Consider the following 26418-nt stretch of genomic DNA (forward strand, 5'->3'; position numbering starts at 1 on the left):
CCCAGTTTATTCAAGTTATAACCCTTTACTTCCACTTTAACCCCAGTTTACTCAAATTATAACCCCAGTTTACTCAAATTATAACCCTTTACTTTCACTTTAACCCCAGTCTGCTTTCACTTTAACTCCAGTTTACTCAAATTATAACACCAGTTTACTCAAATTATAACCCCAGTTTACTCAAATTATAACCCTTTACTTTCACTTTAACCCCGTTACCTCAATTTGAACCGTTTACTTTAACCCCAACATTCTTCCACTTTAACCTGTTTACTTTCACTTTAACCCCAATTTATTTCAATTTCAACCTGTTTACTTTAACTATAACCCAAATTTACTTAAATTTCAACCTGTTTACGTTCACTTTAACCCCAATTTGTCAATTTTAACCCATTTACGTTCACTTTACCCCCATTTACTTCAATTTCAACCCATTTACTTTCATTTAATCCCAATTTACTTCAATTTCAACTCATTTACTTTTACTATACCCCAGTTTACTTCAATTTTGATCATTTACTTTCACTCTAACCCCAATTTTTCACTAACTCATCTTTAACCAAAAATTTCCTCCACTTGAACCCATTTACTTCCACTTTAACCATAATTGACTTAACCCCGATTTACCTCTTCTTTAACCCCAATTTACTTCCACTAACCCATTTACTTCAATTTATTCCAAACTGCAGTGGAAAACAGTGAAATGATCTCATCCTGTTGGCACGTTTTTTTTTTTTTTTCTTGAGAAAAAATAAACTTATAAGGCTCCCTTCAAGATATAAAAGCTTGTCAAAATGGATAAGTTCTGCAGTTAGTGTCCCGTCCAGAAACAAGCCGCTTCACCACACACATCACGTCCCCTTTAATAATCCTGACAGCGATCTGAAGAGCTCTGATGGACCGTGAGGAGGAAACAGCGCTGCTTTAGCTCGCTGTCCTCTCATCCGGTCTCAGCCAGCGCTGGAATTTTACTCCAAAATAAGACATCGTGCACTGGAAATACATGACTTAAATGTTGGAGTGCAGAATGTTCGACCCTCCAGACCGGATCCTCTAGGTTTCAGAGATATTTAATGACTCTGAGGTGAGAGATCTCGGTCTGAAGTGGATTATTATTTTGAGTTTTGCAGGAGAAACCTTCGGCGTGTAGGAAGGCGGGCTCGCCTCTGGACGGGAGCAGCCAAACGAAGCTTTTAGCGGTGGGATGCTATGGTACAGATGAGGAATGACAAAGTGTCAGCAGCCACCAGACCTGAGCCCAACCCGTCCAAACACCTCCGACCTACAGACACTCTTACAAACGCCCCCCCCCGCGCCCTTCAGGTGAGTCAAACTGGCCTGATGCAATGAACCCCGCCTGAAGAGTTCCGCTCCAAAATCAGAAACGACTTTGAGAAAAACCCGTTATTACAAAAAAAACGATAGCAGGAACTTCAAACAAATGATGGCATCATATTAAGCATAGTAAGAAAGTCCTTGAGTGACGAAATGGTAAGATTATTACAGACCTACAGAATAATATATATTTCAGAGATACAGAATATTAAAGTTGTAAAAAATGTATATATGTGTGTATAGATATATATATAGCAGTTTGGAGAGGAACTCTTCAGACGTGAGTTGAAAAGAGCGCGGCGGATCTGTCAGTCACAGCAAAACGAAAGCAAACTCTCAGACTAAATAAAGCAAATGATAATCCCGACGGGTGGACTCGGACCTGGTGGCAGAATAAAAACAGGACTCTTTAGGTTTTTTATTATAATAGCAACGATGACTGAACTGTGATCAACTGTACAAACACAGTAGCAATCAACCGCAACACAACTGGACTCAACTGAACTGAACTCGACTAAAAATCTAATAGAATAGCATCAGAGTAAACAAAACCTCTCTCTCTCTCTCTCTCTCTCTCTCTCTCTGTGTTTACACCTCATGTTGCTCGCCCTGAGGTTAGGCAAAAGTGCTTTGTTGATGCAAATAAGTCGATCAACCACGTGACGCCCTGCAGGTCTGTTATTGCCTCGGCCAAACCGTTCGCCAAACAGGAAGTCCCTCCTCCTCGTTGCGGCGGACACCGACGAGGCCAAGCCGTCCGCCGGCCACCGATTCAACCAATGGCGGGAGAGCTCTGCGCTGCGAGCGGCCAATCCCAGGTGGAGGACCAATCGAGTCGATCGCCAAAGCCGATTGGTCGTTTAGATGCGACACCAGTCAGTATCCAGCCCTGTTTTTTTTTCTTTTTTTGTTTTGTTTCCCTCTGAATCCTGCCGCCACTTTGAGTGTGTGTTCAACTTCCTGCTCTGCTGTCACACGGTACGCCGCGTCAGCATAACTGGCTGCCGTTTGATTATCGATTTCAGTAGCTTATGATCGTTTTTAGAGAGAATCAGCGTGTTTGGGCCGAGTCGAGCGGCTCGAGCTGAACGTCCCAGAATTTCTTTTTTTTTCTCTACTGTCTGATCTTACGAGGCCGTGAGCGACATTTATTTACCGATAATTTGTTGATCCTCTGCAAACAAAAAGTTGCATCACCACTGCGTCTAACTCTAGAAACACAACACAAACCTCGTGGTGACAGAACGTGTTCCTCTGTTACGAACGGTAGAAAACCAGCATCTACACTCAGTCACATCCGACGTCCGCATCGTCCCGAACCGGCGCGGTACAAGTCCTGTGCACCGCCGGTCCCTGAACGCACCACGGCTCATGTCCATTTTTTTTCAAAGTGTGTGGTGGTCCGCAGTATCCATGGCAGTCTGCAGACCCGCCGTGCAGTGAACGCACCGTCGCTGCTGATGGTGCGTTTTGTCCGGGACATTTAGTAGGAATTTCCGGCGCTCAGATGGATATGAAACAGATTTCAGCGTGTGTGTGTGTGTGTGTGTGTGTGATCTGGCAGCTGAGACTCACCGCACTGTCAGCTGACTGTGTGTCCAAATGAACTGAAAACTCTCTGAGAGCTTTTACTGTCGACCATTAAAGTCACAAGGAAATTAAATTTTGACGGAATCCTGCTTCGGTAATTTGACGTGTTTCTCATGTCGGGTTTTACTTGGCTAACTATTTACCTATTTTAAATATTTTGATAAACCTGCTGATACTGAGCTGCTTTTTTTAAGACAACAAAGTTCGCACAGAACATCGAATTATAAGACAATCATACAACTAATCAATCAGTCAATCAATCAATCAACTTGCTGTCAAGTTGCGAACAACTTGCGTCAAAATTGCTGCTTAATTGGAAAATAGATGGGATTTCCAAATTCAGCAGGTTGGCAGGAAGTGCTTTAGGACTTTAGGTCAGGACTGGATGTTTTCACGTGTTTTTATGGGCTTTAATTTTACAACAATCAGAACAGAGCTACCAAACACGACACATAACAGCAGGACTGATAAAATCAACAACATTTTCAATCCAAAAGTTGTGTTTTCGTCAAACTTAACCTGGGATACAACCATCAGGAAAAGAAACTGGGTTTTAATTTGTCGTCACTGTGCCATATCGCAACTCACGTCGCTTTGAAAGAAGTCAGATTTCACAATTTTGCTGATATGATGGGAGGGGAATTGTTCAAAAATCTGTCATTCTGTTGTTGGTAGGGATTTTTATGCACGCCTCAAATCAAGTTAAAGTTACATCATGACCAGGAAAAAAGACAAATGAGACATTATTTAACAATGTAAGAAAATGATTCTAGTGTATTTTTACTGCTGCTATTCATATGTTGTAGTCATTTCTCGGCTCCTTGTGACTTTAATGTGACGATGTAAAGACTCGTCAGACCGACCTTCGCTGCCTCGATGTAAACTAAAGGCAGAAAATCTCAACGTTCACCATTCATGTGAGTTCAGTCCCGTTAAACATCCGACATTTTGTCTGTTTTTGCTTCAGTCAGCTGATGTAAACTCTGTTTTTGTTGTTAAGTTGTTGGGAGTCTGCTGTCCATCACTGATGTGAGACAAGGTGTTTGATAACAGTATGTAATCTGAAAAAAAAAAAAAAAAAAATCTGTTCAGCCACACGTTTTATGTGGTTATTAGTTCAGATGACAAATATCCGAGTGCCGTGTGGACAGTGTGTAAACTCAGGAGCGTCTGCCATGGATGTAAACCTTTTTTTTTTTTATATATATGTATATATAACTGTTCATCATCAAGTCGAAGATGCACTCAGATCCTTCGCTTCATCATCAGATCCCCGCTGCTGTCCAAGCAGCAGCGTAAAATAAAATAATCTGAACTGGTTTCAGCTGAGTTCCTCTCCGGGGTCTCAGCAGTTTTACGAGTTTCAGTCTCACGGGGTTTAATGGCTGTTTGGAGAGAATCAGTTCACCGGTTTCGCTCGGTCTCAGCTCTGTCCGAGGGACCGTCGTCGTCCTCCGAGAGAAGATTTCCGGCGAGGACACCGATGTAAAAACCAGCGTTTGCGCGTCCTCGAAAGTGACAAAGTTATAATCCAGAGTCTGTCGTCCAGCGTCGCCCCGCGGAGCGACGAACCACGGATCAGTTTGCAGTTTTTTACCCGTTAGCCAGCAGTTTGGCAGTAGATGAAGAGCCGTGAGGGTGGGCTGGGTGGGGGAGGGGGGGGGGGGGTCGAAGCTCAGCAGGTCGTGGTCAGGTTGTCCGATTGTCTCCAGTCCGATTGGTCAGCCGCCACAGGAAGGAAGAGGAAAAGGGGCGGGGCACAAAAAACAGGAAGCAGCGTGAGCGTTTGTGAAAGCAGCTGTTCCAACGTTTAGCTGTCAGAGAAGCTTTTAGCATGGCGGCTCTGTCCAGTGCAGAGTAAAGAGACAAACAAAAACAAAACTAAATAAAAGAGTGAACCCTGCAGGCCTGATGCACAGCGGCGAGCCAGACTGTTGCAGAACAGAGGGGGAACTTTAAAGCAGCAGTTTTCTTTTGACGAGATCAAATAATCAAACTAAACTTCTTAGACCGTGATCACATAGGAGGCTTTTTTCATTTTCAGAGTTTTGCGCAGGTTTTCCTTGTGACTGCAGGTGAGCCTCAGCCCCAAACTCCTGCTCCTCCTCGACACGAACGCCACCACCGTCCTCCGTTCTCAAAACCCCTGAAACTAGAGATGTGGATGTGTAGAAAAATCTCTTTGCACATGAAAGGGGAAAAAAAAACCAAAAAACTAAAATGCAGTGAACGCAGTTGAAAAATATGACCACTAGATGGCACCAAAAACTGCCAAACTTCATCCCATTCGATGGCGCTTTAGCAGTTATTTCATTCCCTACATTCATGGCATTAATTGTATATTTCAGTTTTAATTTTTTGGTTCAGGAGTCTAGACCTATTTCAACAACATCATCCTCTTTTTTTCTTTTTTTTTTTAAACCGAGATAATCACACCAATCAGAAACAAGAAAGACGCGACACCTCTTACAGCCTTTGACCTCTCCGTTCCTACGGCAACGCTCACGGCTGCTTTGCTCACCGGTTATTAGAAAGAAAAAAATGGCTCCTATGTGATCACGGCCGAACCAGAGACAAAAACGTTCTGCAACAGCCTGTCGCCCCTCGGCTGAATTTTAGACACATTTCAAGGTTTGTATATTTATTCTTGATCTGGCGAAGGTCTCGGGCGCTTCCGGGACGATTCAACGAGACAACGCCGCGGAGACTTAAAAGTTCGATAACGAGAACATATTTTCGCTGGAGGTTCTGGAAAACCTCAAGCAGCCCCGGAAAAACATTCCTGCCGTGGAGACGACTAGCAGCTTTTGAAAAAAAAAAGCAGGAAACTCAAGATGATTTGCGGCTGAGGCTTTTAAGAGCGCCGGCCGCCGTCGCCTCCTGGATCCTTTGAGCTTCCCAGGCCGACACGCCACGCCCGGCCCGGCTGCGACGTGGAGGCGGGGCTTCAGTCCGACCCGCCGAAAACGGTCGCTCAAACTCTCGACCGCGTTTCCATCCGTCCGTCCGTCTGTCCTAATCGCAGCTGGGGTTTACCGGCAAACAGGGAATGAGGCAGGCAGACAGACTGGCAGTGATGAGACTGGACAGCTGCTGACAGAGGAGGAGGTGAAGGAGGGAGGAGGAGGAGGAGTGTAAGAGAGAGAGAGAGAGAGCGGCGTAAGAAAAGATGAGGCGTGGAGGAGAGGAGTCGTCCAGTTTGATGCTCCCCTTCGTCGAAATGTCTTTGGGTTCCAGATACAGCACGAGGAGGAGGAGAAACCATGTCCAATGTGATGCTCCTTCACCTCCCCGGACCTCCTTCTCTCTCTCTCTCTCTCTCTCTCCGTCTCTCCCTCTCTCTCTCTCTCTCTCCTCGTCACTCCTTGTATTATTGTCTTTGGACAGCAGTATCTTGAAGAACATGACCGCCTTTCTCCCCCTTCTTGTCAATCCATCCCATCTCTTCCTCTCTTTCCAGATACCTCCCCCTCTTTCTCCCTCTCTCCTTCTCTCCATCTCTCTCTCTCTCCTTCTCTCTCTCCTCTCTCTACATGTCTTTGGGCTCCAGCTTGCAGGACATCTCGAACAGCAGGTTCTGGTTGTCGATCACCTGTAACTGGCGGACGTAGGCCTTGGTCTGGAGGTGGGAGGGGGAGGGCTCCGTTTCCATGGCTACCGGGGGGGGGAGGGAAGTGAGAGTGGAGGAGAGATAGAAAAAGAGAGAGAAGCTGATGTTAGCATCTGTCCATCAAGGAGAGAACACAGTGTTTCTTAATGGGTCACCGTGGAAACCGGCGCAGTGTCACAACCTCGCCACAAGATGGAGACAAACATCTCTCTAAGTGTGTGTGCGTGTGTGTGTGTGTGTGTGTGTGTGTGTGTGTGTGTCGCTGCAGCAGCAAGCAACAATAGACCTGCTCTCTGGAGACAAGGCTGTCACACACACACACACACACACACACACACACACACACACACACACACACACACACACGCTGTTCCCCTTTTCCATAACGTCTGCAGCTACTCGTCTATGCGTCACCATACATGTGCTCTGTGTGTGTGTGTGTGTGTGTGTGTGTGTGTGTGTGTGTGTGTGTGTCTATTGATAGACTAATCATGAGGGAGCAAGTCTATTGTCATCACACACCACTGCAGTGCGCACACACACACACACACACACACACACACACACAGTGCTCTATATGAGGTTATCACAGCAGTTTTCCTCTGAAATCAAACAAATCCTGTCGCCGCGGCAGCAGAGCCTGAAAAACGGCCTCAAATTAAAGGACAAGTTCACTCTTTTGGAGCTGAGAGTGACAGATTACAGATTATCTGAGATTATCGTCAGACGTAGAGAGACATCACCTCACCAGCCTCTTCCTTCATCGACCCTGATCTCAGACGCCCCGCCTGTCCAGTGTGACCAGTCAGCCTCACTGTTTCTTAATGGGCCACCAGGCAGGAGCGACGTCATTGGCTGAGTCCAACCTCGGTGGGCGGAGCCACAGAACCAGTTGTTTTTTTTTTGGCAGCGACACAGAGCAACAAGAACAAAACTTAAAACTGCAGTAACTGAAGGTGTGAACATGAGGACTGTTTAGACTCAGCTGACAGGGACATGGGGTAAGCTCCTGATGTGTGTATCCAGGGGCGGAGTCAGGGGCGGGGTCAGGGGCGGAGCCACCGCGGGGGCCTGGGTCTGCAGCTGCCACCCTGAAATCAGGCCCGGCCACCCCCCGGCCTCCATCCCAGGTGGAGGTTGGAAATTTACAGGACAAGTGACTGCAAATGAAGGTGTCATGAGACGAGACAGCGGACCGTCCCTCTCTCTCTTTTTTTTCTCTCTTTTTTTTCTGTCTTTATTTCAATGAGACAGAAAGAAAATCACTGATCCGACCAGAAGAAGATCAGAACCGAGTCAAACTGGAGGCTCTGGATTCAAACGCTCTGTGCTTTCTTTCTTTCTTTCTTTCTCTCTTTCTTTCTTTCTTTCTTTCTTTCTTTCTTTTCTCTCTCTATCTGCCACCCCATAAAATTTCCATGCCACCCTCAAACCCCAGGAATATTTTTTTTCTAGATCTACCATGAAATTCTGTTTTTTTTTGTTTTTTTTTCTGTCAGTTAAATCTGAACTGTCCTGCAGTAACTTATTAAAAATGTAAATTAAATCAAATCTAATCTGCTAACCTACACAGCTGCAGGCTGATGAGGCTGGTTTGAACTTGGAGGTTCAGCTGGGCTAAGCAGCTAAACTGCCAAACTGTGGTTCGGGGACCCTCCGGGGGTCCTGGAGCAAAGAAATGGGGACCCTCGATGTGTTTTAAGTTTTGTTCTTGTTGCTCAGTGTGTGTGTGTGTGTGTGTGTGTGTGTGTGTGTGACATCCTGCCCGGTAAAAAACTGGTTCTGTGGCTCCGCCCGCTGAGGTTCGACTCAGCCAATGACGTCGCTCCTGTCTGTGGGAAACTTTTGAAATAATAATAATAAAGCGTCCAGCCTCTCTAGCACACGCACGGCTAACACTTAGCATGCTAGCTGGTGTGTGTGTGTGTGTGTGTATAAGAGAGAGAGGGAGGGAGAGCATCTGCAGTGTGTGTGTGTGTGTGTGTGTGTGTGTGTTTGTGTGTGTGTGTGTGCATGTGTGAGCCCTGAGGCTTGTGCTGTACTAACAGGGGGAGAGGCAGGGTGGAGCCTCGTAACGCTCATTCACCCAGACAGGTGTGTGTGTGTGTGTGTGTGTGTGTGTGTGTGTGTGTGTGTGTTGGTGTGTGTATGTGTGTCTGAGAGAGAGAGAGAGAGAAAGAGAGAGAGAGAGAGAGAGAGAGAGAGGAGCATCTGTGAAGATAACTGCACATGCCTGCTTCATTAGATTATGTGTTGGCATGCACATGTGTATTCATGCATGATGTGTGTGTGTGTGTGAAGGAGAGAGTTGGGGCGAGAGAGCATGTGTGAATGTGAGTGTGTGTGCATGTTGGAGCAGATGGAGCGTGTTTGAACGACTGAGCGACTCTCTGTAAAGCAAATATGCCCATTGTGTGTGTGTGTGTGTGTGTGTGTGTGTGTGTGTGTGTGTGTGTGTGTGTGTGTGTGTGTGTGTGTGTGTCCCACCTAGTTGCGTGCTCCGGTAGCGTCTTATCGTCCTCACCATCTCTGCCACTTTATGCTGCAGAGGAGGAGAAGAAGAGGGGATGACAGATGGCAGGTGAAAGGAGGAGGAAAACAGGAAGAGCCTTGTCGTTTCCCTCCATCAGTGTTTATTCTCGAAGCCCCGCCCCCTCTGCTAACCCCGCCCCCTCCCCCGCCAACGACCTCATTGACAGCTTGACATTTCATTTTGATGTTTTTCCACTGCAGCTGGGAGGCTCCAGTCGGTGTTTTTTATTTAAAATTTTCTTGGTTTGTGTTAAAGTGCAAATTTCTGAATCATTTTTTAGCATTTTGTCCTTTTTTACCTTTAAAAAATGTTTATGTTTTTTTCCTTCTGAGGCAGAAGCAGCTGCTTTTAGCTGTAACAAAAAAAAAAGGGTTTTTTTTTGTTAATTTTTTGTTAATTTCTGCCTCCTCTCGTGTCTCGATTCCACCTCCTTTCACCTCCTGAACTTCCCTTTTCCCTTTTGCGGGTCAGGTCACGTGACTCCGCAGACGCACACGTCATCATTTTCATAAAGTAACATGAACCAAAAAACTAAAAAAAAAAAAAAAAACAACTACACCCCTCCTGAGGGAAGCTCGACAGTGGGAAGTGAATGTGAAACTACAGGAGAGAAAATTAAATTACAGTTTATCACCTTTAAGTAGAATCACATGGTGTTGATGTACCGATTTTAATAATGAAGGTTATTATTATTATTATTATTATTATTATCATCATTATTATTATTTTGGGATCCTGCTGTCTGAACTGACCATTTTTACTGGAAAACCGTCAAAATTTAGTGCGCATTCAGGAATTAAAAATTTGAAAATTTTAGATAGATAGATAGATAGATAGATATACTTTATTGATCCCAACCAGGGAAATTCTGGTAGTTGAATTGGATTAAATCTGAGGTTACAAGTCTTGGCATTGTATTGGATCCAGATCTTAGTTTTAAGTCTCACATTAACAAGGTGACGAAGACATCATTCTTCCACCTTAGGAACATTGCTAAAGTGCGACAATTTATAAATCAAAAAGATGCTGAAAAACTGATACATGCTTTTATCTCAATCAGACTTGACTACTGCAACGTACTTTTTACCGGCCTCCCAAAGAAAACTACTGACAGACTTCAGCTCATCCAAAACTCTGCTGCTCGCTTATTAACCAGAACCAGGAAGAGAGAGCATATTAGTCCGGTCATTAGCTGCCCTACACTGGCTCCCTGTAACATTTAGAGTTGACTTTAAGGTTCTCCTACTTGTATACAAAGCACTTCATGGGCTAGGACCGAGCTACATTGCCGACTCCCTTATTGGCTCTGCACCCCAAAGAGCACTGCAATCATCAGCTGCTGGCTTATTGGTTCCCTACAACCGTCAAAAGAAAATTGGGGATGCCGCCTTCGTTCCTTACGCCCCTAAGCTTTGGAACACACTACCTTCAGACATCAGGGAAGCCAGCTCACTAGACATCTTTAAAAGAAGATTAAAGACCCACCTTTTCACTCTAGCCTTTAACTAGCTCCTGTTTTATTTGTCTTTTATCGTTTTATTTGCATCTTTTGTTTTATTTCAAATTTTATTTCAATTTTTAGCCTTTTCTTTTTAATTCCACCCTGTGCTGTGTTTTATTCTTTTTAATGTTTCATTTAATGTGTTTTCAAATGTTCTTCTTTATATTGTGAAGCACTTTGAGCTGCAGTTCTTGTATGAAAGGTGCTATACAAATAAAGTTTTATTATTATTTTTTTATTATTATTATTATAATCCTCAATCTGATTAATAATCTGCATACAGACTCTGAGCCACAGCGCCAAACCCTGCACACGCGGCTGTTTCCAGGTCAGATCAGAGGCTGAATGAAGACAAATCACTGAGATCAGATTCACAGGATTCCCCAATATTTTCTTACTTCTGACTTTTTCTACGAATGTCCTTCACCAACAACTCAGAATGACCTGGCTGAGTGGGTGACTGGGTGAACTGGAGCTGAACTGGAGGCGTTTGAACTGTCGATGTAAAATAAAACACGGCCTGTTCAAAATGAAAAACGCATCGTGATTTATTCGTTTTGATTTTACGAAAAAGACATTTTAGACAAGCGCACATCGAAACACGACTCTGGAAATGAGCATCTTTATTCCAGACTTTCTTCCCCCCCCCCCCTCATTTTTCCAGACCTGGAAGTGATCAGAACCTTTTTCCAGACTTTTCCAGGGTAAGAGTTAGAGCGGCGCAGGATCCAAAAAGAAACACGAGCCCTTTCAGACTGAGGAGCTGTGTGGGGCTTTGTTTTTTGTCCTGCGTCACTCACCATCTTCTCAAAGTTGACGAGCTCGCCGTGAAACGTCTTGCAGCTCTCATGGAGGAACGTCAAGTCTGAGAGAGAGAGAGGGAGAGAGAGAGAGAGAGAGAGAGAGAGGAAGAGAGAGAGAGGGGTAGGGTTACATAACAGCATGTCTACACTGGTTAACATATGGATAGAGGTAGAAAGAAAGTGTCTCTTTATCTGTGTCTGTCAGCCTGGCTGCGTTACCATGGAGACGGAGAGCCGAGGGCTGCCTACACACACACACACACACACACACACACACACACACACAGAATCTCATTCCGAGTGTGTGGCTCGGGCTCCTGCACACAGACGATGTGTTTGCCTGACAAACACACGCCGGGACGACGTCATTTCAAAAAGAAAAAAAAAAAAGATGGAAAAAAGGATGCGTTTTACCGTTGCTATGACAACACGTAACATCACGGCCCGCTCGCTCGTTACCTGCACGATGTATAATTAATCCGTACAGCTGGAGTTTCATCACACCTCCTCCAGGCTCCGGCTTTTTTAATCTGAAATCATCGAGTCGGACGCCGCTGAGATTAAAGAACCGGTTTCTTGTGGGTGTTTTTTTTTGCCCTTAGTGTCGTCTGAAAGGCGGCGCCGCGTGCCGGCCGGGTCGGGGGTAAGGAGGTGCGGCCGTGCGAGCGTGAGTACCACCTGACGGAGCGAGCCGACCCACTTCGACAAGGATCCAAAGCCGCGACGCGAAGAAAAACCAGACAGGAGTTTGTTTCTCTGTCGCCTGCAGACGCCATTTTGGAGAAAACGGGAAACAGGAACGCCGGTGAAGCAGAACAAGAAACTGATCAGCTTCACTGGAATTCAACGGAAGATTCAACCATAAAACACACAAACACACACCAACGGTACGTTCCTGTTAGCGCGGCAGGATTATGTCGACATCATCCTGATGTCTACACGCTACACACTTTTCCCGCCGCTGGTGCATCCTGGGAAATGTTGTTTTCCAGTTTTTGAAAGTGAAATATAGTAAATACAGTCCCTGCATCCTGATATGCACATAAATCCACGGTAAATCAGGTTTTCAGACGGACCTGTGCATCACTTCTTTGTTTTAAAACCGTTCAAAGATACAGTTCATCGAAATGTATCAATCAATTTGCATACATTTACATATTTAATGGGTTATTGCAGATTTAAAGGATTTCTTAAACCGTTTTGTCATCACTGCACATGATTTTTATTTTCTATTTCTATTTTATTTTTTTAAAATTTTATTTCATTCATTGAAAAACAAAACAAAACAAACAAACAAACAAAAAAACAAAAAACAATACACTATAAACACAACATTCCCAAATCTTGACTGAAAGGGAGCAGAAAGACGAATAATCTTATTTAATCTGCCCCTTTATCCCCCCCAAAAAAATCAATTTGCAAAGCACTTAAATTAAAACAACAACAACAAAATAAACAAAAATAAAATAAAATAAAATAAAATAAAACAAAATAAAATAAAATAAAATAAAATAAAATAAAACAAAATAAAATAAAATAAAATAAAATAAAATAAAATAAAATAGCTGCCGACAGTCACATTCTTTTTCCCGAGTTCCAATTCAATTTATACTATTTAAACTTTTTCTTTTTTCTTTTTTTTTTTTTTATATACATATGGGCTACTATACCTTTTCATGACAACATAATGACAATCAAACATAACTAACATATTTCATTATATTTCTTTAACATACTGGCTTTAATTGTTCTTTTAAATGTAACTGTTAACTTGGATTCTTTGGTTTCTTTGTTCGATTATTCAACAAACTGATTCCTTTCACAGAAACGTTCCATGTGTCACTTTGTTGCAGGTTCCTGATTTGACTTTTTGTTTTGTTGATGCTCCTGTTACTTTCTGAGGCAGCAGAGAAACACGTGATGACCTCAGCTCGTCAGACGACAGCGACCACACGCGTGTTCCTCGGGAGGCGCTCCTTTCCTGGTTGTTTATTAATGTTGGCCCCGCCCCCGCTCGCTTCTGATTGGCTGTTTCTGCTCAAGCTGACAGTGATGCGTTCAAACGCCCTAAAACACCAGCAGCAACTCTGCAACTGCATTTACACACAATCTGTCACAGACGCAACGCGGGGTGAAAAGACATGCAGCAGACTCATGTTTACACTGGGAAACACGTGTGTGTGTGTGTGTGTGTGTGTGTGTGTGTGTGTGCGCGTGTGTGTGTGTGTGTGTGAGTGAGTGTGTGCATGGACACAGACTGTGATTGAGCAAGCAGAAGAGAGGAAAGAAAGAGAGAGGAGGCTTTTTACATCAGGTAACTGACCTCCTGCTGTGTGTGTGTGTGTGTGTGTGTGCAGGTGTGTGTGTGTGTGCAGGTGTGTGTGTGTGTGCAGGTGTGTGTGAACACCTGCTGAGTTAAATGAGAGCACTGGATGATGAGATGAAAAGGAACAATAAGAGCAGAGGAGAGCAAAATAACGAGCGAGCCGTGCCTTTGAAGTAGCTAAACGTGTGTGTGTGTGTGTGTGTGTGTGTGTGTGTGTGTGTGTGTGTGTGTGTGTGTGTGTGTGTGTATGTGTGTGTGTGTGTCTGTGTGTGTGGGTGTGTGGGTGTGTGTGAACACATGCAAGGGCCGGTATATGTCAGTGTGTATGTGCGTATCTTCAGGCAGGTGTGTGTGTGTGTGTGTGTGTGTGTGTGTGTGCGCGTTTGTGTGTGTGTGTGTGTGTGTGTGTGTGTGTGTGTGTGTAGTAACATGGAGATGATTAGCCAGAAGTGCTAATTAGCGAGGCGGAGCTACAGCGTATTGCCTGCTAATGTGTCTACCACATAGCGTGTGTGTGTGTGTGTGTGTGTGTGTGTGTGTGTGTGTGTGTGTGTGTGTTAGAGGAGCTTCACATCTGGCCTACAGCTGGAGGGAGAGAGAGATGCTCCAATTACAAGATTATTTTTTGCCTTTCCTCATGAGTGAAAATGTTTATTTTGGGGTTTGTGTGTGTGTGTGTGTGTGTGTGTGTGTGTGTGTGTGTGTGTGTGTGTGTGTGCACCTTTCAGCAGCAGGGGTGTGAAGGGGATCAATGGGGGTCTCAGGCTGCTCATCAGGTCTCTGTAGGACTTGTGGTTCCTGGAGGGGTCCTGTTAACACACACACATACACACACACACACACACACACACACACACACACACACACACACAAACAACCCCGTTATGTACCTCTGAACCAATTAAAGATGAGCAGTGATTGGTTCTGTAATCCACAGCACCGCCCGGTGGATCCAGGTGGAACTGACAGCTTTATTGGCCAGAGGGGAAATAATTTTTTATTCAGACTCAAACAAGAAAAATCAGTCGAGTAGCAGGTTACATAAGGAGTGCTCAATCCCAACCCTATAATCTACGCTAATCTGATCTGGTGTGTCTGGTTAATCAAACATGATCTAATCTAAGGTGATAATCTGATACCAGCCCAGTCACCAGAGTAAAATGTTCACATTTCTGTAAACCGACAAACAGACTGAGACGTTTCTGAACCAAGAATCTGCCGCATGTCAACATTTAGACTGTTAGCTAACGTTACCTCGTTAGCTGCTTTCGCGTTCGTTAGCTTCGTTAGCTCGTTAGCTGCTTTCATGTTCGTTAGCTTCATTAGCTCGTTAGCTGGTCTGTCGCATGTCAACATTTAGACTGTTAGCTTCGTTAGCTCGTTAGCTGCTTTCACGTTCGTTAGCTTCGTTAGCTCGTTAGCTGCTTTCACGTTCATTAGCTTCGTTAGCTCATTAGCTGCTTTCACGTTCATTAGCTTCGTTAGCTCGTTAGCCTCCAAAGCTACTTGGTTAAGGTTAGGAAACGTTACGGAACATGAGCTGAGCGAAAATGACGACATGTTTTCCCAGCGACTTGGCTGCTAATATGAAACTGTGTCATGTAATCTAATCTAATCTAATCTAATCTAATATAATGTCATATTATGTAATCTAGTGTAATGTAATATAATATAATCTGATCTGATGTAATGTAACACAATTAATCTAATACAATATAATGTTGTCTAGTCAGATGTAATGTAATATAATTTAATCTGATCTAATCTAATGTAATCCATTTTTGTCTAATCCCATGTTGTCTGGTCTAAAGTCATGTAACTTAATCTGGACCAGATGAATCTAATGTATCTGACCTGGTTTAATCTAATCTAATGTGATATGATGTAATCTTACTGGATCTGATACAAACTAATGCAGTGTGATGTGATGTAATCTGATTTAATGTGATGTAATCTGATCTGATCTAATCTAATGTCATGTGATCTAACAACCCGCCTGAATTTGTTTAAGGCTTGTTTACATGCTGATATTGATCTGTTGTGAATTTCAGAGTTTATATTCTAGTGATGATCCTCCAGCTGATGAGACTTTGAGGCAAAACAAATAAACAAACAAACAAAACAAAGTAAATAAATAAATCTAATTTGTGTATATTGGGGTTTGCTGCGCCGCAGGAGAGGAGAGAGAGAGGAGCTGAGACATGACAAAAGCTGTGATCTGGATTCGAGATGTGCACTGTGAGCTGCACACACACACACACACACACACACACACACGCTCATCAGCAGCAGTGAGTAATTACTCTCCTCCGGCTCGGTAACATTATGCAACCGCTGCCGCAGCCAGACGGGTTACGCAACGTTACGCATATCAGACCGCTGAGGCTAATTCACTGCTGCCGGATTAAAAACCTTTCAAAAGGCAATCTGGGATTTACTGTCAAGATGACACTCGCTGCATTTATTTATTTATTTATCCATTTATTGGCAAAGCGAGCTTCACCGCATTTGAAAGGGATCCATTGCAAAACACGACACGCCCGTTTAAGAAATGAATAAAATGAACTAAAATAAAAACAAAAGAACTGTTCAGTGCTTTAAAGAGCTTAATCTCACATTTAATCCGAGTGTCAGAATGTGTGTGGTATGTTGTGTTGATGTTAAAATGCAACATAAAATAAAAACAAATAAATGCCTCAGAGGAAAGACTGAGCGGGCGATGTTTACTGGACGGTCTCTGAAACGCTCTCACACTGACAGGGAGGGGCTCCGCAGATTTGAGATATTTTTCTATTTTTTTTTTTTTTTTTTAGTTTTGATTTTCGTCAGCAAACACTCTGTGAGAGCAGATGTTACATCAGCATTTTGCAGTCAAACTCTCTGGGCTCGATTTTCACGTCAGCAGATGTTATCAAGTCTTTCTTCTGCCTTAAAATAGCCTCACAGTCTGTTAATTTATAAACCCTTAAACCCAGATTTTCTTCATGTCACACGCATAGTCAGAATCTGATGGTTGCTACATCAAACTTACTGTATATTCAATGAAATATTTAATGTCAAGATATAATTTTTTTTGCATGCAGCATCACATCAAATAGAAAATATCTGGACGTTTTGTGGATTATTTTCTAGATTTGCCTGCTTGAATTGAACATCACAAATCAAATCACATTGTGGAAAAAAAAAACCAGTAGATTCACTCACCGCAGTGCTTTCAAACTGCTGAAACTGCTTCCTGAACTTCCCCGGCAGACCCTGACCACACACACACACACACACACACACACACACACACACAAAAGCAGAAACAGAAACAGAGAGAGAGACATCGTCAGCATACAGACTGACCGACCTGCATTACAGACGCCACTGTTTTTTGCTTTTATTTTATTTTAATTTTTTAAAAATTGTATTTGCTGCATGTCGGCTGCTAAAGCTCCGCCCACTACAGGAAATTTAAATGTGGCTCTGCCTTTAGCTGCAGGTGTGAGGATCCATCAAAACACTTTAACCAGTTTGAGGGGAAAAAACTAGCATGTCGATGCCACAGCAGAAAGGACAAGGCACTTCTTCTTCACTGTGTGTTTGTGTGTGTGTGTGTGTGTGTGTGTGTGTGTGCGCACGTACCTCCCAGGTGAGGCGCAGGCGGCTCACAGCAGGGTTATCCAGCCCCAAAACCACAGCGAGGAACGACAGCAAGTCCTGCTGCTGCTTACAGCTGAAACAGAGGAAAATCAGATTAGAGCACAAACAGAAAAGAAAATATAAAAAAGAAAAGAACAGAAAAGAAAAGAAAATGCAGCATGAACCACGGAGAGACCAGCTAAAGGAGAGCACTGGTGTCATTTAGTGCTTTTTACATGCAGCTCACACTCCCACCAATCATTTTGCAATGCATGCTGTTCTTTATCAGTTTTTCTATATTTACTTTCAGTTTTTTTTTTTTTTTTTTTTACTATCTAAACTTTACAAAGTCAAACGTCCAATCAGCTGAGGCGCTGACTCAGTTCAAAGTCCTGCTTGATAAAAAGCCGTGGATGTGACTTTGTGAAAACACTCGGCTCATAAATCACAGCGACTTGAGGAGAAAGCGCTTCCTCCTGTTCTCTGTGATGATTTATGTCACTGTGCTGTGAGAAACCATCGGCTGCCATTCATTCTTGTTAAGAAAGAAAACAAGAGGAAGATGTTCTTAAATTGATCACAACAACAAGGTCCAAGTACAAGTTTGTCTCCAAATCCATGTCTGAAAACATTTCACAGCTTGAAATTCTTCGTTTATTCCCAAACCACAGATGATTTTATCCTCGAGACAAAACTATTATACTATTATATAAAATGTTTATGGCTATAAATGTTTGGATGTCCCATGTTTATAGTTACTGCTTGTGGTTTTGCCAAAATTGTCTTTTAAGAAAACAGTGTCTCTGAAACGGGCCAATCAGAAGAGGAAGCTGGGTGGTTACCTAACACACACTGGCCAATCACTGTACTTTTCTGTTACTTGTTTTTTGTTGTTGTTGTTTGTTGTTGTTTTGTTGTTAGTTGGGTTTTCGCAGATTTTTTCCTTGTTTTCATTGCAGATCTGAGGTTTGGGTTCAGGTCCACCACAGAGGAACCACAACAAACCAGAGAGAAACGTTAAAGCTTCATGACCTCAGTCCTTTTCCAAAGTCTTCCTCAAACAGCTCCGTGAGGCAGGATGATCTCCACCAATCACAGCCTCTCAGTCAGGATGAGGCTCACCTGTGCAGCAGGTGTAACCACACCCCTTCCACTGATTTCAAACACAAAATTCAAAGAGTTTACTGATTTACCTGGAGCAGTGGGAGGAGCAGCTAATTACAGACAGCTGATTAACCTGCTGCACATGTGAGAAAATCATGCATCACTTCCTGAGACGAGCTCGTCCAGGAGGAGCCCTGAGAGTGACGGAGGCCACCGACTGAACGCTTCTGCACTGCAAAAACGCAAAATCTTACCAAGATTATTTGTCTTATTTCAAGTCAAAAATGTCTTATTACTAGTCAAAATATCTCATTACACTTAAAATAAGACATGAACACCTCAGAAGTAACTTGTTTTTAGACAATTGTTTCAAGTGAAAATTCACTTGAAACAAGTGAAAATTTGCTTGTTTCATTGGCAAAATTTGCCAGTGGAAAAAGTGAAAATTCACTTGAAATAAGTGAAAATGAGCTAGAAACAAGAAACAAATTTTGCCAGTGAAACAAGCAAATTTTCACTTGTTTCAAGTGAATTTTCACTTGAAACAAGTGAAAATTGTCTAAAAACAAGTTACTTCTGAGGTGTTCATGTCTTATTTTAAGTGTAATGAGATATTTTGACTAGTAATAAGACATTTTTGACTTGAAATAAGACAAATAATCTTGGTAAGATTTTGAGTTTTTGCAGTGTGCTTCCTGTGTGACTCACAGCGCGGCGATCTTGATGAACTTGCGCAGCAGCTGGATCCTCTTGGGCAGCGACTGGCACTGCAGGATCTCCGTGGCGACCCAGTGCTGCACCTCGCTGCAGCGCTGCAGTACCAGCTCCAGGTTCAGGGGGCGCCAGCGTGCCTGCTCGCCATGAAACACGTAGCACACAAACTCCACCTGGAGGAGACACCAACGAGGAAGAGACGACGCAGAGGAGAGTTACAGAGTTCTCATCGGGCCTGAAAATTAAGACTCTACCCTAACCGGGCCATACCGGGCCAGCCCGAGGCCCGACCCTACCCGACTAATTAGCCCAACTTAAAGCCTGACAGCCCGATAAAGCCTGAAAAAAAAAGAGAGGAGGGGGAAAAAAAAAATCGCCAAATTCGCCATTATTTAGCAGCACCGGTGGCTCAAATTCTAGCAGCAGTGAGAGACAGAACCAGAACCAGAAGCCCGACCCTTCCCGACCAATTCACATACATTTTAGGCCCGACCCTACCCGAAAATGGTGGGTAGGGTCGGGTTCAGGCAGAATTTGAGAACTCAAGTGAGTTTTAATGAAGGCGGCAGTTGTTTCAATTTTTTTCAACTGTGATTTTCCCTTTAAATTTTCTCTTAAGTTAAAATTATATTTTAAAAAAATCTATATACTATATTAATGGCACATGCATATTCTGTTTCCACACTGAAGCTACATCACACGTCTACCAAATTGAATATTCAAACCCAAGATGATAAACAATCTTTACACGTCTCGGGCATCATTTCATTCCCATTTCCCAGGAATTCAGCAGGACATGTTTGGGATCTTTGGGAAATTTGGGATCCCCACTAGGATTTAAAATAATTTTTGTGAGTTTGAACAAAGCTCGGATGCAAAGATTCAGATTCAGGACAGTATAAACTACGACAAATCATTCTGCTTCATTTTGCTGCTTGGCTTCTGTATTTTCACATGGGTATTAAGTGCAGAATAAACATTATGTGTACCGTCACCATCTATCTGGTGACACTGACCTCGTGCACGCAGCTGAACAGCTCCCAGTCGAACACCACCAGCTGATTGGCCACTTCCTCCGCCGACATGTCGTGTAATTTGCTGTCGCCTGGCGTCCAGTGGATCTCCTCAGGGAGAGGGAGCTGGGCACAAGTTAATGAAATCCTACGTCACTTTTCTATTTTAGAGAACGTTTCAACAAAATTAAAAATATCTTCACAATAAAGGCCCAAAACAACTGTATCTTCTTGTAGGAACCTTTAATGATGACATCACACTGTACCAACAGAGAAACACACTAACCAGGAAAAACAGTTTCACCCTCCCATCACATGAACCTGCTCTCCTCTCCCGAGCTGATCTGTCATTGGTTTATACTTAAGCAGGGAATAATCCCTGCTGCATGTCACATCTGCTAATCAGTCAGTCACTCCATCAACTGGCCAATCAATCAATCAATCAATCAATCAATCAATCAATCAATCAGTCAGTCAGTCAATCGACCGATCAGCTGCTCCCTCACCAGTGAGTCCAGTTCAGACGGTTCACAGGCGAACAGGTGTGTGTTGACTCCCAGCGTGGTGAACACGGCCTCGTCACTGGGCCGAAACACTGCCTTTTCTGCACACACACACACACACACACACACACACACACACACACACACACACACACACGCACACACACACACACACAAATGTCAAACTGGCTGGCTGTTACTGCTGCAAAATCATCGATGATAAATCTCAGATATCTGTACGGATAAATATTATAAATGAAATGATTGTGTGTGTGTGTGTGTGTGCGTGTGTGCTGACCTCCGGCTGACGTGACGGCCACCAGGATGAGGTTCCCCGGCAGCGCTGGCTGCTCCTCGCTGTACTGCAGCTTCTCCCGGACCAGAGCCAGGATCTCTCCGACCCGACAGGACAGGCGACTGCGGATCGTCACGTAGGAATGATCCGGAGTGTACACCCTGCAGAAGACTGATGCCACACACACACACACACACACACACACACACACACACACACTATTCAGTCCATATCCACTGTGTCACGGCTTTCCATTTGCTGTAGGAGAAGAAGAACTGGGTAGTGAGTGTGACAGAAAAGACAAACTCCATCTCCGCAGTGAAGAGCCAAAGCAAAAAGTGAATAAATTTAAAAAAAATAGGAACTTGGATTAACATTTAAAAAAATCCTTCATCAGTCAAAAATAGAAGCCAACAGCTAAAAGAGCCAGACGGTCCAGCTGACAGAAATTCATTAAAGGAACTGGAGGACAATTTCATTCGCTCTTGTTTCATTTCTTTTCCCAAACACTTCCTTCTCTTACTGTGAAGTGAGAAAAGAAGAGAGAGAGAGAGAGAGAGAGAGAGAGAGCTGCAGTTTAAGACTTTAAAGTCGCTTCACTGCTCGTTCACTTAGTTCTTCATTTCTCCCTCAGTAAATGTTTTAACTCGCAGATTAACACTGAAACCAGTGAAAACTGCATTATGGCACCAGACTAGTCTTCAATAACCACGTCATTAAAGCCGCAATGAAATAAAAAGGTAACTTTTTCACCTTGTTGGCCAGTTTTCTCATTACATAATATAATATAATGATAGATAGATAGATAGATAGATAGATAGATAGATACTTTATTCATCTCGCAGGAAATTCGCAGTTTTTCAGCAGTATCCACAGATTACAGATTAAATAAATCAATAAAAAAAGATAAAAAAAATAAAGAATAAGATCTGAGTACAACAGAATAAGATCTAATATAATATAATGTAATATAATAATATAGACTTATTACTTAAATAAGACCCAAATCATGTGGGTTTAGTTGTTTGTTTGTTTGTGTTAAATGAAATTCCCATTACTTTTACCTCTTCAAAACGCAGCTTTAATGTGCCATTAATGCTCTGGTCAAGCTAGCTGTGTGTGTGTGTGTGTGTGTGTGTGTGTGTGTGTGCGTGCCGTACTCTCGTCGGAGCCCCTGAACGCCTCTCTGGGCTGCAGGCAGGCGTCGATGCGTCTGAAGTGTCTGAACAGCGGACGGACCTGCTTCTTCCTGCTCTCCTTCTCCTCGTCTGACCTGCACACACACACACACACACACACACACACACACACACACACACACACACACCCAGCCACACACACACACACACACAGGTTCTCATGATGAATAATAAATAATAATAACACTGTGTAGTTTATGTCTCAGGGAGGGCAACATATACTGTGTGTGTGTGTGTGTGTGTGTGTGTGTGTGTGCGTGTGTGTGTGTGTGTGTGTGTGTGTGTGTGTGTGTGTGTGTGTCGTACGGGCAGTGCAGGATCTCGGTCCATCTCTGCAGCTTCAGGACGTCCTCGACCAGCTCGGGGTAACGACTCAGCTCCTGCACGGCACACAGGTACAGCTCCTGCACACACACACACACACACACACACACACCAATAACACAAACCTTATTAACACAAACATTTTCACACACACATAAATTCATATTGCCCATGTGTGGGACGCAGAGTGTGTGTGTGTGTGTGTGTGTGTGTGTGTGAAAGGTTAGACAAGCTTTTAAGGTTCATAAGTGTATGGAGAGCTGAGTCAGTTCCGTTGCCATGACAACCCCTGGCCTCCCTGGCAACCAGCCGCCAAAATCAACAGTTCCCACCCTGCACCTCTACAGTGTGCGTGTCTGTGTGTGTGGGTGTGTGTGTGTGTGTGTGTGTGTGTGTGTATGTGTGTGTGTCAGAGTGGAAGAGGTCTGTAAAAGGGAAATTCCACCGTTTTTCTTCCACTTTCAGTGTGTTAAGCTGCTGCTCTGCCAGTGAGTCACATTTTTTTTCTGGTTTTTCTTTTTTTAATCGTCTCGGAGCTCAAACACATGACAGAAAATCTGCCGGGCTTCATGCGGCTGCTGATCGATACCAGTGACTCAGCAATTTCCTCACCAGCCGCTGAGACTTCCACCTTTTAAAACTCACTTTCTGACCCCAAATCAGATTTGGAGCAAAAAACGTCCGACCGCCCGACTCTCTGAATCGACTTTTAACAGCTAGAAAAGCTTTTCCACCTCAAATTATGTCACAAGTTCACGGCCGGACGATATTTCTCCTGCTCTCTTTCTCTCAGAGCCGCTCACTTTCCTCACGTCAAACTGTGTCTTTTGTACGACTGCAGCTGATTATTTTCATTATTTATTGATCAGTGAATCATCTAATGTGTCTTAAAACGGCTTCCAGAGTCTGACCAGCAGCCAAAAGAAAACCCAAAATTAATTTTCTAAGAACATGAATTTAGGAAAGGAAGGCAATCCCAGCATCTTGGTGATCTTAATCTGACAATATTTGACTTCTTTAAAAAAAATGACTGAAGCAATTAACCATCACTGACCATCAACCGTCAAAATTTTTAATCAATTTCTGTCGACTGACTAGTTGATTAATTGTTTAATGTTTTTGCTTTGTTCTTGGTGGTGATCTGAAACCTTTCCTCTTGTTCAGACGACAGGATCCGGTTTGCTTTCATTTCACCGCCTTCTGACTGACTGTTATGTTGTCAATCTGGTTTTTTTTTTTTTTTTTTTGCTTTTTGCAAAATGGGGGATTATCTCATTTTGGACTGAGATGCTTCAATCCTGTCTTTCTTCTTGGGAAACCACAGGCCGAGTTACTGACCACTGAACTTTTACTGTCAGATCCAAACGTCCAAGTGATTTAGACGTCTGACTCTGCACTGCAAAAAAAAAAAAAAAAAAAAAAAAAAACTGTAACGAGTCATTATAGTAAGGGTATTTTATCAGATATTTGACCAATCTGCCAACTAAATCGTTACCAAGAAATTTCTTGGTAACGATTTAGTTGGCAGATTTTTATATGTTTCCCTTACTATTAGTCTCATCAAAACGTGTTTATATTCAAACAATGCACACAATCCACCAGTGGGATGAGATAATCCCACCTGCTTCCAGTGCAGTTTCACTTGTTTCAGGATTTTTTCTGGGAACATAAAGTCTAAATGTGTTGAATCGAGGCAGATCAGCCACCAGGATCAAGAAAATGAGGCTTGATTCAAGAAAACTCTTGAAACAAGACGATTAGCGTTGGGGAAAAAAAGTGGGATTATCTCATCCCACTTGCAGATTTGAACAGGATTTGAACCCTGAACATGAGGGTTTTGTTAACACGGAGGTTTTTTTTGTTGAGTCCCTGATCAGCTGTGGATTCTCCGGCTGAGTTTAAGTCCAGACTGTTTACCATCCAGACGTCTGCAGCAAACAGGAGGAACTGCAGCAGCTCTCCTCGTGTTTTCAGCGTCGGGGAAATGAACTCTTGGTCCTATCAGCTCGATTTGTCTGAAACCTGCTGCCAGTTAACAAAAACCGCTGCCGGAGAACAAACAGGGAAACTCTGCAATTACACAATCAGCTCCTGGACTTCAGCCAGGACTGGGGAAAAAAAAAAAAAAAAAAACTAAAAAAAAGTGGAAAACACAACAGAGCTACTTGTCTCCTACAGCAGGTGCTCTGCTCTGTCCACTTTAATGTTTCTTGTGAACAGAAATCCTCATTAAAGTCGTGTTTATTTCTGAAGTCTTCAATTTGAAAAGCGCTGCAGTCGCTCTTTTTCCCAACTTTGGAAGAAATATGAGAAGCACAGGACGGGGAACAATATCTAAAAGAACATTTTCATATGTGATGACAAATTTTCAAACAACTCTAGATGTTGTTTTGCATCACGTCAGGATGTTTTAGATTGGAGTTTTATTATCATTATTATTGTTTTTTTGGTCCTGGTATAGTTTGATAAACCTTGCAACGCTGGTGTGTGCTTGTGTGTAGTCATCAGTCTCTACAGTGTATGTGTCTCTGTTTATGTGTGTGTGAGTGTGTGTGTGTATCCAGTTGCGTTGTTGGTGTGGATTTTTTGGTGATTTTGGACCAGAGAGCCGGAGACTCGCTGCAGAATCAGATCCAGACGATGCTGCAGTTTAAGAGCAGCTCTTAGTTGGATAATTATCAGATTTGCAGATGATGCTGTCATTGTAATTGATGTCTCTCTCTCTCTCTCTCTCCCTCTCTCTCTGTGTGTGTGTGTGTGTGTGTGTGTGTGTGTCCCACCTTGGGGAAGCTGTTGCTGCGGTCTCCCTCCTCCTGCAGCAGCTCTCTGTAGGTGTCCAGGTAGCGGAAAGCGATGCTCAGCACCGCCTGCTTCCTCTCCGCTCCGTCCAGCCCGCCCGGCCAGCCGCCCCCCTCACCTTCTTCTTCCCCATCACCTCCTTCCTCTCCACCTCCTCCTCCACCTCCTCCTCCTCCTCTTCCCCCCTCCGTCCCCGCCTCCACTCCCCCGTCCTTCCCCTCCGTCTCCAGAGAAAACCTGGAAAAGTTCGGCGTTAAGGAGAAAAGCGGCAGACGTGTTTGACCCTCAGCTCCCACGTGTCGTCTGCCGAAGCAGGAAGACGACAGGTGTGACGGCGTCAACCCCCCAACCCGAGATGATGCAAAGCTGCTTCGAAGTGTGAAAGTCAGAGATTGTGTGTGTTAACGTCGGCCGGGTTGACATGAAGAGGTGCGATGACTCACCGCCGCATCAGGGCTTCATCATGACTCAGATGCAAATGTGGTTTGGAGTTTGGGTTTTATCGCAAAGATCGGAAACTTCATCAAAGTTTTGCGGCGAGCGGAACAGTGACACACACACTCAGGCGGCGCCGCTTATCTCCTGACCCACATCCGGATCCGTCACGGAGTCACCTGGGGAGAGCGAGCGACGTCACCTGAGAGGGACGAGCACCGAAATGTTCCTCAGATTCTGTCATCACAGACCCGATGAAACGACCTCACATGACCTCTGCTTCTCTCAAACAGTGACATCATCATCCTGCTCTAGCGGCTGCAGATTAAAGTTTCAACCAATAAAACCTTCACAAATCTTTAAACATCCTCTCTCGTCCACCGTGACCCTTCAAAATAAAACTGTGTTTCTCTCCCAAACTGAGATCCTGTTGGTTTGCACTCCTTCCCTGCACCAAACTTCCTGTTTCTGCAGGAAATACGTCAAATCAAGAAAATAAGAGTCTATTTCATGAGGCTACAACATATGGAAGAGAATATCTCGCCGCAATGATGCACTTTACTGCATTATTGTAGTACAATGCAGTTTTAAATTATTGCTCGTGATGGAACGATTTACATGTTTTACCGCCAACCACGGTCATTATCGTTGATGAAAACTTACGAAATAATGAAAACTGGGTGTGAAAAAACATTTTCGTGAAGTGAAAT

At 43.6% G+C, this 26418-nt stretch overlaps 1 protein-coding gene across 2 annotated transcripts in view; it reads right to left on the reverse strand.

The window, feature by feature from the left end:
- Nucleotides 1-5324: 5324 nt before the first annotated feature.
- rapgefl1 (Rap guanine nucleotide exchange factor (GEF)-like 1) overlaps nt 5325-26418 on the reverse strand; it is a 69179-nt gene continuing 48085 nt past the window's right edge. For both annotated transcript variants that reach the window (XM_030058153.1, XM_030058152.1), the window contains 13 exons: nt 25255-25510; nt 22457-22554; nt 22112-22224; nt 20955-21122; nt 20660-20757; nt 20157-20279; nt 19135-19313; nt 17326-17416; nt 16903-16953; nt 14420-14507; nt 11370-11434; nt 9023-9077; nt 5325-6579 (listed from right to left, as the gene is read on the reverse strand). In XM_030058153.1, coding sequence (XP_029914013.1) covers nt 6455-6579; nt 9023-9077; nt 11370-11434; nt 14420-14507; nt 16903-16953; nt 17326-17416; nt 19135-19313; nt 20157-20279; nt 20660-20757; nt 20955-21122; nt 22112-22224; nt 22457-22554; nt 25255-25510 — 1510 coding nt within the window. In that variant the 3' untranslated portion in view covers nt 5325-6454. The remainder of the gene's footprint in view (nt 6580-9022; nt 9078-11369; nt 11435-14419; nt 14508-16902; nt 16954-17325; nt 17417-19134; nt 19314-20156; nt 20280-20659; nt 20758-20954; nt 21123-22111; nt 22225-22456; nt 22555-25254; nt 25511-26418) is intronic.

The sequence above is a fragment of the Myripristis murdjan genome, chromosome 8, assembly GCF_902150065.1.
Source record: "Myripristis murdjan chromosome 8, fMyrMur1.1, whole genome shotgun sequence".
NCBI lineage: Eukaryota > Metazoa > Chordata > Actinopteri > Holocentriformes > Holocentridae > Myripristis > Myripristis murdjan.